The sequence below is a fragment of the Squalius cephalus genome (genome assembly GCF_949319135.1).
Source record: "Squalius cephalus genome assembly, chromosome: 11".
NCBI classification, from domain to species: domain Eukaryota; kingdom Metazoa; phylum Chordata; class Actinopteri; order Cypriniformes; family Leuciscidae; genus Squalius; species Squalius cephalus.
This window is the reverse complement of record NC_137132.1, coordinates 34,832,146-34,844,221: the sequence shown is the minus strand read 5'-3', so window position 1 is coordinate 34,844,221 and position 12,076 is coordinate 34,832,146. Positions and strand designations below refer to the sequence as shown.

General features: G+C 38.4%; 1 protein-coding gene across 1 annotated transcript in view; it reads right to left on the bottom strand.

Moving 5' to 3' along the window:
• The window catches only part of cul3b (cullin 3b), a 35,920-nt gene extending 29,737 nt beyond the window's left edge, over positions 1-6,183 (bottom strand). Inside the window, exons 1-3 of the mRNA XM_079885600.1 lie at positions 5,909-6,183; positions 4,369-4,566; positions 2,678-2,791 (exon numbers count right to left, since the gene is read on the bottom strand). Coding sequence (XP_079741726.1) covers positions 2,678-2,791; positions 4,369-4,566; positions 5,909-5,971 — 375 coding nt within the window. The 5' untranslated portion in view covers positions 5,972-6,183. The remainder of the gene's footprint in view (positions 1-2,677; positions 2,792-4,368; positions 4,567-5,908) is intronic.
• Between the last annotated feature and the right edge of the window lie 5,893 nt (positions 6,184-12,076).

Genomic DNA, 12,076 nt, shown 5'->3' with positions numbered 1-12,076 from the left:
CCCATGTAAATATCTTTGTATTCTTTCATGCTAGAGTTGTACAGATGAGGGTACTTTCTAACCTCTTCACACAATCTCTTGTCAATGTAAGCCTCCATTGTTGCTGTAGCTTGCATGCGTTACGGTCTGTTCTGTTCATGCAGTTTTAATTCGACTACCTTGTGAATCGACACACCCAGGGCACGGTTGGCACCTTGTGAATAAACTAATCACCGCAAAAAAAAAAATGAATGCGCATGTGCGACCTGCAGGTACACGTACACGTTTTTTACAGCATCCAGGCAGAGGCGAGCACATATGTGTCACAAGTAATTGATCCCCAGTCTGAAAGACTAATTTTCATGTTTTTATTTTTTTTCCTCTTTCGGTTTTTAACCATCGCTTCCAAATCCTTACGGTTTAATAATCATGCTCATTTTAATTGCGGTTAATCGTGAAATTGGATAATCACGACATCCTGGTTCCCTAGTCACGATCGCAGTGTGTGGTTTTTCAAATGTCAGCTGAGCGGCACCTATTCACTTGCATTATTCATCAGTACTATTCAACAATATTATTGATCTGCCTGCATTGACACCATAATACAAGAACTGAACTGACATGGACGATGACATCACGGTTTACTCCAGAGCACTATATATATATAAATGAACTAAATTAATAACTTTTTTACAACAAAAATTAAACATCACTGAACTTACTGGACTGTGATGCTATTTTCTTCTGGAAACAAACATTGTTGCATTATTTTCCTGTTAACACTGTAAAGCTGCTTTGAAACAATCTGTATTGTAAAAAGCGCTATATAAATAAATGTGACTTGACATTATATATGGCCTCAAACAGACATATTAATTTCCAAAAAAAATGTGTTTGTGCTTATCTGGAGAAAGAAAGTCATAAACATTGGGGATGGCATGAGTGCGAGTAAATGATGAGATAATTTAAATTTTTAGGTGAACAATCGCTTTTAGTTACCTTAAGGTTGTCATCAATTATTTTTGCCTAATTTATTAAGTGTTCTGTTATGCATTACTGCAACGTTTTTAGTAACCATTTCACTTCAGTGTGTTCACAAATGTAGTTCGGTTCGTCTTGGTCCGTAACAAAAAATAAATAAATAATAATAATTTAGTCTTGGTCTGCTTAGTGTTCAATTTAAATACATTCACAACCTGATTGGTCGGCTTTTATGACGTATTGCCTATTTTGAGACGGAACTAGGGGTGGAACGGTACATGTATTCGTATTGAACCGAAACGGTACGGGCGTCACGGTTCGGTGCATAAATTTAAATGGAGAATACACGGTATAAAAATAAATAAAACTCGCGTGCAAATGAATTAATGTAATGCGTAACTACTGTTAGGGTTCTTTAGGGACACCTAATCTGTAGCCCCGCCCTAGCTCTGAAGCAGGCTGCGATGAAAAGATTGCAATGCTGGAATATGTACTTATATTTGTGTGCGTGTGTGTGTGTGTGTGTGTGTGTGAGGCGCGTGATCGAACAGTGGAAACATAAAAACATACTCCGTCATTTTGTTTATACAGGACATCATTCAAACTGCAAAGTGTTTAAGTTACTGTTAATTAAAATTTTAAGGAAAACAAATATATTTATCTGAAATGTAGCAAATTAATTTTCAATTCATTCAGGTACAATTAATTTAATGTAATTTAATTAATAAACCAATTTATAGAACTATTGTTAGTGCACTACAAATAAACTGGTTCTATGCCTTTACTTTATTAATACAATTTATTTAAAAAATACAAGGCTTAAGTTAAGTAATTTATTTTCCTTTGGTGGTACAGCCTGAGACATGCCTTCTGCATTTTCGTTTTGCTTTTCCCTCCATTGTACCGAACTCGTACCGAACCGTGATGTCTGAACCGAGGTATGAACCGAACCGTGACTTCTGTGTACCGTTCCACCCCTAGAACTTACTGAGCATCCAAAACAATGCTGTGTGCTGTGTGACTAAATGCTCTCGCTGTATGTGCGTAGCCTGCATGTGATGGTATTTTGACCAGCTGAGAACTCGTGAAGAGCTTAAAAAATGTGTAAAAGAGTCAAAACAGCGTCAGGAATCCCTCCGTCTCACAGACACAAAAGATCTGCCTGTACCGAACTGATGGCAACATCACGACTATGACGAGAAAAAACGACATGTGTGAGCATTGTGTCCTTTTTAAAGTCTCATCTTCCTGTTTTTGGCTGATTTACATGAACCACACGCACCAGAGTTTGTTTTAATCGAACCAAACATGCCAAGTGTGAACACACCCTAAGAGACCAAAACAGGTCCCTTAATTGAGGAAAGGGAGTACAGAGGCACATTTTAAGTCTTGTTCAAGTAACTGATGGATTATAGTGGCTTCGGTGTGTGTTTTTTTCTGTGTTCTTTTCGAAGAATGTCTTTTTTGTCCCTGGTCCAGTTTGGTTCATGTTTCTTGTTTACAGTCGCACACAAAGTGCCGTGACAAGGGGCATCTCAAGACGTATCGAACGAAATGAGAATTACAACTAGAAAATAATGCACCTAACCAGAATTTTTGAGGAATTATCAATACAGTGATGCCTTGCAAACCCTGTGATAAGCTAACATTCACACAGATAAGTACCAAGACAAAAATCAAACAACACACAATGAAAGGTTGAAAGGTGAGGACCCACCATGTACATCAAGATGTCTCTGATCATCACCATGGCCGTCTGGTGGTCATTCCAGGCTTGATTCAGTGTTTGCAGAAAGTTGTTATTCAGGGATTTTAACACATCATCGCGTACCTTTTAAAGGACAAACAAAAAATTATATAAGGGAAGGATAAACAACCTGCTAATTCATATCAACCCAGCAAGCAGAAACCCAACTTGGTGCAATTCATTAATGAAGCACTTTTCTTTCTTTTTCAACTTAAACACATGACATACATTAAAAATCACAACTCAAACCCACTTAAGAGAGTCGCTCTTATTTCATTAATCCAATAATGCCTGTTCACACCAAGACAAATGTTCAGAGCCAAAACATTTTCATTTGAGAGAATGTCTGTTAACATGTCTGTTAACGTATCTGCAGACCAACACACACATTCATCGCCAATGTGACAGATTATTTTTATTCTAATTTCTCATTATTTTTGCGAAAGGACAATGAATAGCAGAGGAAAAATACGGAACCAGCTCCCTTGTCTCTGTGAAATCTGAACGGCTGCTGGAGAACAGGTGAATAATGTTCGACCCAATTTCTTCAGAAGAGTGTCAGAAACAGAAAGTTGCGCACCAATGGACTTTTCCATAAGCGCCACCTACAGTCAGAGTGCAAATTCACATTTTTATTCCGCCCTTCTGCTGTTACTTTTTTCATTGGTCTAAAACGCATGCGAAAATCCAACAATCTCCTCCACACATTACTTTCTACCCCCTGATATCCCTTTTCCACTGAACTGGTGCTGGATCTTCCTGTAGCTTAAACAGCACAGAATTTCATTAGGCATAAAAAAAAAAAGTTTGGTTCCAGTTGGTTGTCAGTTGAGGTCATGGGTCGGTAGGGAATTTATTTTTTATTTTTTTCCCAGTGGCAGCAAGGGATAGGTAGGAAATTATTATTATTTTTTAAATTTTACTTTACAGTAGCGATGGATACTCTATTTTTTCATAACATAGCCTATTTATGTTAGCCCATTTCCATTACGTGGACGACGTAAAGTACATGCATCTGATGAGTTTTATCGAGTTGATGTCAATAGCGCGCGCTCTCTGTAGGTATATTCATATTTTGCAGCTATGTGGAAAAAAAACAGCAAAATGCGCCGGCGCGTTTGTCGACCCCAGAGGATTAACTTTAGCCTAACCATAAATTGTGATTATATATATGATCACTCACATCAAGACACCACTGCGGTGGTGGAGTCCATGCAGGAGGAGCAGCGTTTGGCACTGCGTCGCTTTTCAGCGCAAGCTGTGTGGAGAAGCCCATTTCCACCTCTATTGCGTTGGAGAGTTATAGTTCGCCTCAAAGTTTTTTATTTGTGCATTTATTTAATTTGTATTATTTCTTCCCCAAGCTCATAAAATAAATTTGGGTCGCACATAAATTGACACGGTCGGTCGAAACCGGAACCAAACTAATTTTTTTTTTATGCCTTATCAACACCAAGCCCATGATAACATTCTCAGTAAATGCATGAACTTTGGACGAAAGCATCTGCTAAATGCATAACTGTACATGTATCAGTTCTTGTGCCAGATCCAGGACTCGGCCAGGGGATCTACGAACTGTGAAAATGCACTGAATGGTACCAGATCAGACACCAGCACCCTCACGGTGGAAAAGAGGAAAGATAGAGACATATGGCTCTTACTTTGTTGATGAGATGTTCTGTGACCACCTCCCTCAAGCCTGTATAGAGCTTCTCTCCATGTTTGTGAAGGACCATGGTGTAGGCGTTCCTGTAGAGCTCCTCGAAGCTCAGCCCACTGTTGTTTTTCCTCTGGATCTCCTGAATGGCATTTTTCAGGAGATCCCAGATGTTGTTGACATATTTCTCATCCATGGTCATCTGTAATGAGGTGGAGATAAAATAAGTGGGGAAAAAACATTAAGAGAGAAAAGGTGATGCAAGTTGCTCAAAACTTTTGAAAATAATGTGATAATGAAGGTTGCCTGATTCAAAATATAAAGCATCAATTCATAAGGATTACAGAAGCAGTACCTTCCTCTTGCTATGACTCAGCATAACCTTGAATTGGTTACAGATTATGAATCTAACCTAAATTAGACATTAAATTAATACATAGTGTAAACAAATGTGTGAATGTGTTTGCATTACATAAAACAACAACAGACAAAGCACATTTTTCTTAAAGAAAGATAACACACAAACCTTGTCAAGCAGAACATTTCACGAAATGACAAAACTACTGTGCCATTGCATTTTCTGGTTGTCATGATGAAAATGCCCATAGTTAATATGATACACTATGAGTAACATATGATTACTCTCCTGGGACACCTGTGTGAACTTTAGGCGATGACTCTAAGTTAGTTCTAAGAAAATATACAATATCAATGTATTTGTTTGATTGGACAAAACTTGATTGATCATACATTGTAGCTTGACCACATCCATAGTCTACCGAGGCAGTGCATAAGTCTTGGCCAACAGGTGATAAAGGGGAGTCGTCTCAATGTTTGAGTATCTTAAAACCTGAATATTCAGCTCAAACAGTTGTGAACAAATCAATAGATGTGATTCAGAACAAGAATGCTCGTCAGGATCGGTTTAGTTTGGGTTTACAGTATTGACTCTTTAGACCAGGCCAACTGTAAACATCACAAACACTCTTGCAGCATTAGTGCTAGTGAACTTGTTTCTTCGCTGGCAATAACTCAAAGCTCACTAAAAGCGTGTCACATCACACATGCATTTGCGCTGGTCATGTGTGACATACACAAGTAAACGACACATCATGGAAAAAGTTATCACAGACAAATCAACCTGCCAAAAACAACATTACTAGAGCAAATCTTTTTGATTAGTGTTTACGTTAACTCAAATTGACCGGTGATTGTATATGCTCACTGAGGGAACCTCTGCAGTAAAAGCATTGTATTTGGGTCATCGCGCATTTATTTATGATTATCTAACTTACTGCTGTTAAACAGGTTAGCCAGCTAACAGGCTCGTTGGGTTGTGTCATTATGACCAAAAACAAAAAAAACAACGCAAGAGATTCTAAACCTAGATCAATCTGACACTCCTCTCATGATGGTTATTTGATTATTTGTGGGATTTGGGAAAACATCGAGGCAGTGTGAAGGGATTTGTCCACATAGGCCTGTCTGCTTGAATCCCCGGAGCTCGAGTGAATGTCCCGCCGGCTCTGAACGCTCATACTCACAGGAAAGGCTCGTATCCTCATCTTGGTGTCTTTTTTAGTGCCCCCTTTGCTGAGATTTGACATGTCTGGTTTATTCCCCGCCGTTGTCTCCTTTCACATGAAAGTCTTCTCTGACAAAAGACGGGGAACACGTATACTGAGGCAGCGCTGAGCCCCCACTTGACCTTCTTTACGAGTCTCACTCTTCGGACTTGTTGACAACCGCTACGCGTTCAGCTACTTTCGGGCTCTAGTGATGGCGGACGCGCAACTCTCACAGATTCTCAACACTGAGGTGAACTCACGCGAGATCTTATACTTGACATTTGAAGATTCTTTAACATATGACATAGCCCATTAAATATAGGTAGCCCTCAATATTTTCGACACTTGTACTTAATTAATAACTGTATTTCGGATTAAGTAAATGTTATTGGCTAAAAACTGTGCCCTATACGTTAGGGGTTTTTAAATTGGGGTCTGCTGACCCCCAGGGGACTGCAAGGGAGTGACAAGGCTAGAGAGAAAAATGACAAAAAATATATAATAATAAATAAATAAATAATGCATAAAATAAATAATGTTATTAAAATAAAAAAGGTGAGTTCGTTGTTTATCTATTAAATAGATTAAATTAGATTAAAATAAATGAAATAAAAAATATTAATATAAATAAATACTAATTTGACTAATATTAAATCATCAAAAAATTATTTTAAATGTAATTTTATAATATTAAGTTTTAATGTGTATAAAAACTGGATGTTTATAAAAGACAGATGCCTTATACATTTTAGGGTGGGGGTCCCTCACACGGGGATGATCATATTTGGGGGTCCGTGGCATCTAAAAGATTGCAAACCCCTGCAGTAACAAAGTTGCATTCCTCAAGGAGGCGCTTGACCGCCCAGAAATGCTCCTTTTTGAGTCATATTCTCGTCATTTTGTCTAATTCGAGGGGTTGGTGCACACCTAGGCTAACATTTCCAAAGATTAGTAGCTGCTATACAAATGGAAATCTGTCCCAACAATTGCTATAAATAGCAAGTCTTAATTTATCCATTAAACACAAACAACTGTAATTGGTCCATTTGGACAGGCACTGGGAAAAGTAACAAGTATCACGTGACAACGCTGTCTTAAGCAACGATAATAATTTACTCCAAATAATGCAATACTAATCAACAGCACACACTGAAATTCATGGCGTTTTCAACACAACTTCTGCTCACGAATTTAAAGGCTTCTATTGGATCTTTCAAACGACCCAATAGAAGCCTTCAGATTCAGTGGGTGGCGCTGTCGCCTCACAGCGAGAAGGGCCCGATTCCAGGAGGCCTTTCTGGCTGAAGTTTCTGCATGTGCCTGTATGGGTTTCTCCCACAATCCAAAAACATGCATATGTTACTTGGAGACGCTTGGAATCTGTGTGTAACCTATGTGAGTCCTGGCGACCAAAATGCATGCTTGTGAGAGAGATGGCCCATGCAATAGTGTTGTCACGATACCAAAATTATGACTTCCATACCAGACCAAAATACCTCGATACCGATACTGAATCAATACCATGGCAAAAAAACTAAAACAGTAAAAGTAATTGAAAAATATGACAGAACTTACAAATCATTGTTTTATAAATTAATTTTAAAAAGATAAAAACTCACATGACCAGCATGTTCCTGCCCTGCTTTATGACCATTCCCTCCCCTTTATTAATAATAATAATAATAATAATAATTACATGTCAGTGTGAACGTCCTTACCGAGATGTTTGCAACAATCACATTATTATCAATCATGCTAACATTTACAAACCTTTTACAACTCTGAACAGGGATGACCAAAATCTTATTTCATGATACGAGTCATGTATTTTTTAAATGTAATTTTATAATTATAATATATATATTTAATTTAATTGTATCTTTGTTATTAAAAATAAGCAAAAAAAAAGCAAATTACAAACAATATGACAAATACTATAAGAGACAAATAAAATAAACAGTGCTTAATTACTTTTTTGAAAGCTAAATAGACCTTCTGTAGCTGAAAAAATAATGTCTTCACTCTATAAATTAACTATAGACTGATTCTTAATAAATAGATTAAATTTATTCAGTCAAGCATTGGGTGACTGTCTATTTTCTTTTGTTGTTGGATTAACATTAATCGCACAGAATATTACGCTGCCGGTCCGGCCCTTTAAGACCTGCACGTAGCCTACATTGGAACATATACGATTTCTTTTTACAAACGGTTTACGTTCACTAAAGACATACCCGACTGTGTTTACGTGAATACTCGCCAGGACGTGCATTTTTACATATCATTTTGACTATTCAAACCTAATAATCCGCGAAAGAGAACTGAAGTCGCGATCATATGCTGTCTGAACGGCGTGTGCGCGCGCTTCAGGTCTGAGCCCGGCAGCGCGAGCACGTCCCGCGCTTTATTTTCTGGCTTAAATACTCTAAATTCCAACCAGAATAGTAACTGGACTGTAGTTGGTTTAAACTCTGTATCCAGATAGTGTGAAAAAAAAAAAAAAAAAAAAAAAAAATCATCTCTTAATTAGCCTACAGAAGACCTGGACATCTGTGGTAACAGAAAAAGACAAATACTGAATATGAAATCATTAAATATTCTTTGAAATATTTTCTTAAACAATACATTTGTAAAAGGAAAATAACCTTTTGGTTCTACATTTGGTACTTTCCATATATTTAAATAAGTGACCCTGGAAGCGCCCACCCATTTGGGAAATCCACGATCTAACCCGGAAGTTAACACCAGCATCAAAGCCATATGGCAGCTGACAAAGGAGATTGTCTCCATTCATCAAACTTTCCAATAAATGGTAGAGTAAAAAACAAACAAATGTGTAATGTCGTTATATCATGAAAACTAAAAACCGAATTGGCAAATGAAGCGTGTTTCTGATTGCCACAGTGCATTTATTTCGAAGCTGCCTAAAGTGCAGCCTGTCAGAATTTAGATTTGTTTGTTTAGCCTTAGCCCATGCGGCATCCCGCTCTTGAATGAGATCACATAAGGCGGTCGAAAACCACGGATTATCACGGCATTTAGCTCTATATTTTCTCATGGGTGCGTGCTTATTGATAATTAACATAAAACTATCATAAAAGTATTCCCATGCCCAATCAGCATCCGGTATTAAAATAATTTTATCCCAATTAATTAGAGAAAGATTGTATAAGAATGCTTGTTCATTAAAATATTTCATAAAACGCCTAGTAATCATTTTTTTATTTTGCTGAGGTAACTTCATATTTTTAACTACTGTCACAACACTGATATAATTTGTGAATACAGAAACTGAAGAGTATTTATGTGGGACATTTGTAATGACAAGATCTATTAAAGTAGATTTTTCCAGAGATTTTGAGTTAGGCCTAGTGGGTGAGTCTACCAATTGAAAAAGATTTAGATTATCACAAAGCATTTTAAAATTATCGGATATTGTATGCATCCAATTCAGATTAAATTGGATGCAGACACAGAGACTTATCTGGCCACTATCAATTTGTAGTAGTAAACGAAGAGATGTCATATCGAGTTCAGTATGGAATACCTCAAGGCTCAGTAATAGGACCGTTGTTTTTCACCCTGTACATGCTACCCTTGGGAGATATCATTTTTGAAGCATAGGATTAGCTTTCACTGGTGTGCTGATGATATTCAGCTGTATCACGCCCTGATCAATTCACTAAAATTCACAGAATGCATAGTTAATATAAAAATGGGATGACAAGTAATTTCCTACTACATAATTCTGAAAAAAAAAAAAACTGATATATTAATTATTAGACCAAAAACCTCTGCACGTAATAACCTAACACGTGTCTTGATGGCTGCTCTGTCAAGTCTTTGTTGTCAGTTAGGAACCTTGGTGTGTTCTTTCATTTGAAAACCATATTTCTAGCATCTGTAAACTGCATTTTTCCATCTTAGGTCATGTCACGTGTTTATGACCTTAAGGCTAGATTATTGTAATGCTCTTATGGGTGGTTGCCCTGCACGCTTAAGTTCTTACCAGTTCGAGTTCTTACCAGAACCAGAAAGTATGACCATATCAGCCTGGTTCGGTCAATACTGCATTGGCTCTAGTCTATTTTCAGGTAGACTATCTACAGCCTCGAAGCTATCAGTCATCAGTTGGAAACAGGCGCCTTAACCCCTGTGATGTGTGGCAGCAGCAGCAGCGCGAGATCTCGGGAGAATGATCAAGCAGACACAGAGACAGTGCAGAACCATAACATTCTCAAGTTTATTAAGGAAGAAGGGTCATATTTATACATAAAATAAAGCAGAATCATCCATACTTATCCATGCATACATTTTTAAATCTGGCTAATTACTTATAAAGCACTAAATGGTTTAGCTCCTCAGAACTTGAGCGAGCTCTTGATGCATTGTAGTCCTTCACATCTATTGCGATCTCAAAATTCTGGCCAGTTGATAATCATCCATCAAAAATCAATCGCAGGCAGTAGAACGTTTTCCTATTTAGCGGCCAAATTCTGGAATAGTCTTCTAGCCTTGCTCGGGAAGCAGACACACTCTGTCAGTTTAAATCTAGACTAAAAATACATATCTTTAACCTGGCATACATATAAAACTATCACATTTCTATAATTCACATCCGTTAAAAGACTGTTAGGCTGCATAAATTAGGTCAACCCGGAAGTTCGGAACCGGGAACACTTCCCATAAGACACGATGAATGGTATCTAAACTTATATTAGTCTCTCTGTCTATCCCGAGGCTAGCGTAGTTAGTCGGATCCGGTCCATATCCAGATCAGATGGTGGACCTGCGCCTAGACATGACCACAACTCATCCCTGAAGTGTCAGCAGAGAATGTGTCAACTAGACAATCCCCTGTGAAGGCCTCATCGTCACGACAGCCAATGGCACTGATCCTCAACAAAGACCACAAGAACCAGACAGGCCTCCAGACAGACCCCTATGGACAGCTTCATTTCCATACTGGCGTGATGAATCGCTCTTCAACCAAAAGGAACTGGATGAATATTTGAATGCTACCAATCCCAATCCTATAATGCTGCCTGGATCATAATCATACACTGTTCGTTCGTTGGCCAGAGGAGAACTGAGCGACTGACTGACTCCATTCTGTCACTGATGGAGTTTTGGTTCCTTGCCACTGTCGCCTTTGGCTTTTGGCTTGCTTAGTTGGGGACTACAATATTATTGATTTGCCTACATTTACACCAATATATGAGAACTGAACTGAGCTGCTGTATAGATAAATTAACTAAATTAATAACTTTTTTTACAACAAAAATTAACCCATCACTGAACTTACTCAAGCTGGAGTATGACGCTACTTTCTTCTAGATCTGCTGTACAGCCGAAACAAACTTTGTTGCATTATTTTCCTGTTATCACTGTAAAGCTGCTTTGAAACAATCTGTATTGTAAAAAGCGCTATATAAATAAAGATGACTTGACTTGACCTTTTCTAAATGCTGTCGGACCCCCCATGGCCCATTTCTCTGAGGAAGAACCTCCTATCTTAAGCGAACGGTTCGGTCTGGCACCCCAAGCTGAGGTTGTGGGACTTGCATGTCTGGCCACTCAATGGAGTTCGCCAGCTTCAGTCTCATTGACCCAGCAGGTGATTAAAACGATTTCTGAGGTGAGGGCCCAGTCCACCAGACGCCTCTATGTACATAAATGGAAGGTTTTCACTGATTAGTGGGACTCAAAGTGTATAGATCAAGCGAACTGCCCAATCTTATTCATTTTGTCCTTTCTGCAAAAACGCTTGGATGATACGCTCAAAGTATATGTAGCTGCTATATCAGCTTTTCATAATGGTTTTGATGTATAGTCAGTGCGAAAGAGTGATCTGGTATTAAAGTTTTTACACGGCGCAAGACGGTTGAACCCCCTCGCCTGACCACAATTCGCACTTGGGACCTATCTCTAGTCCTAAGTGCCCTGGCATGCTCCCCTTTCCAGCCACTTAAATCTGTTTCGCTCAAAGCTCTCTCTTTCAAGACACTGCTTTTACTGCACTCGCTTCTGTTAAGCGAATAGGTTACATGCACACTTTGTCAGTCAACTAATCCTGCTTAAGCTTTGGTTTTAATGACTGTTACGTCGTTCTGAAACCAAGGAAGGGTTATGTGCCTAAAGTGC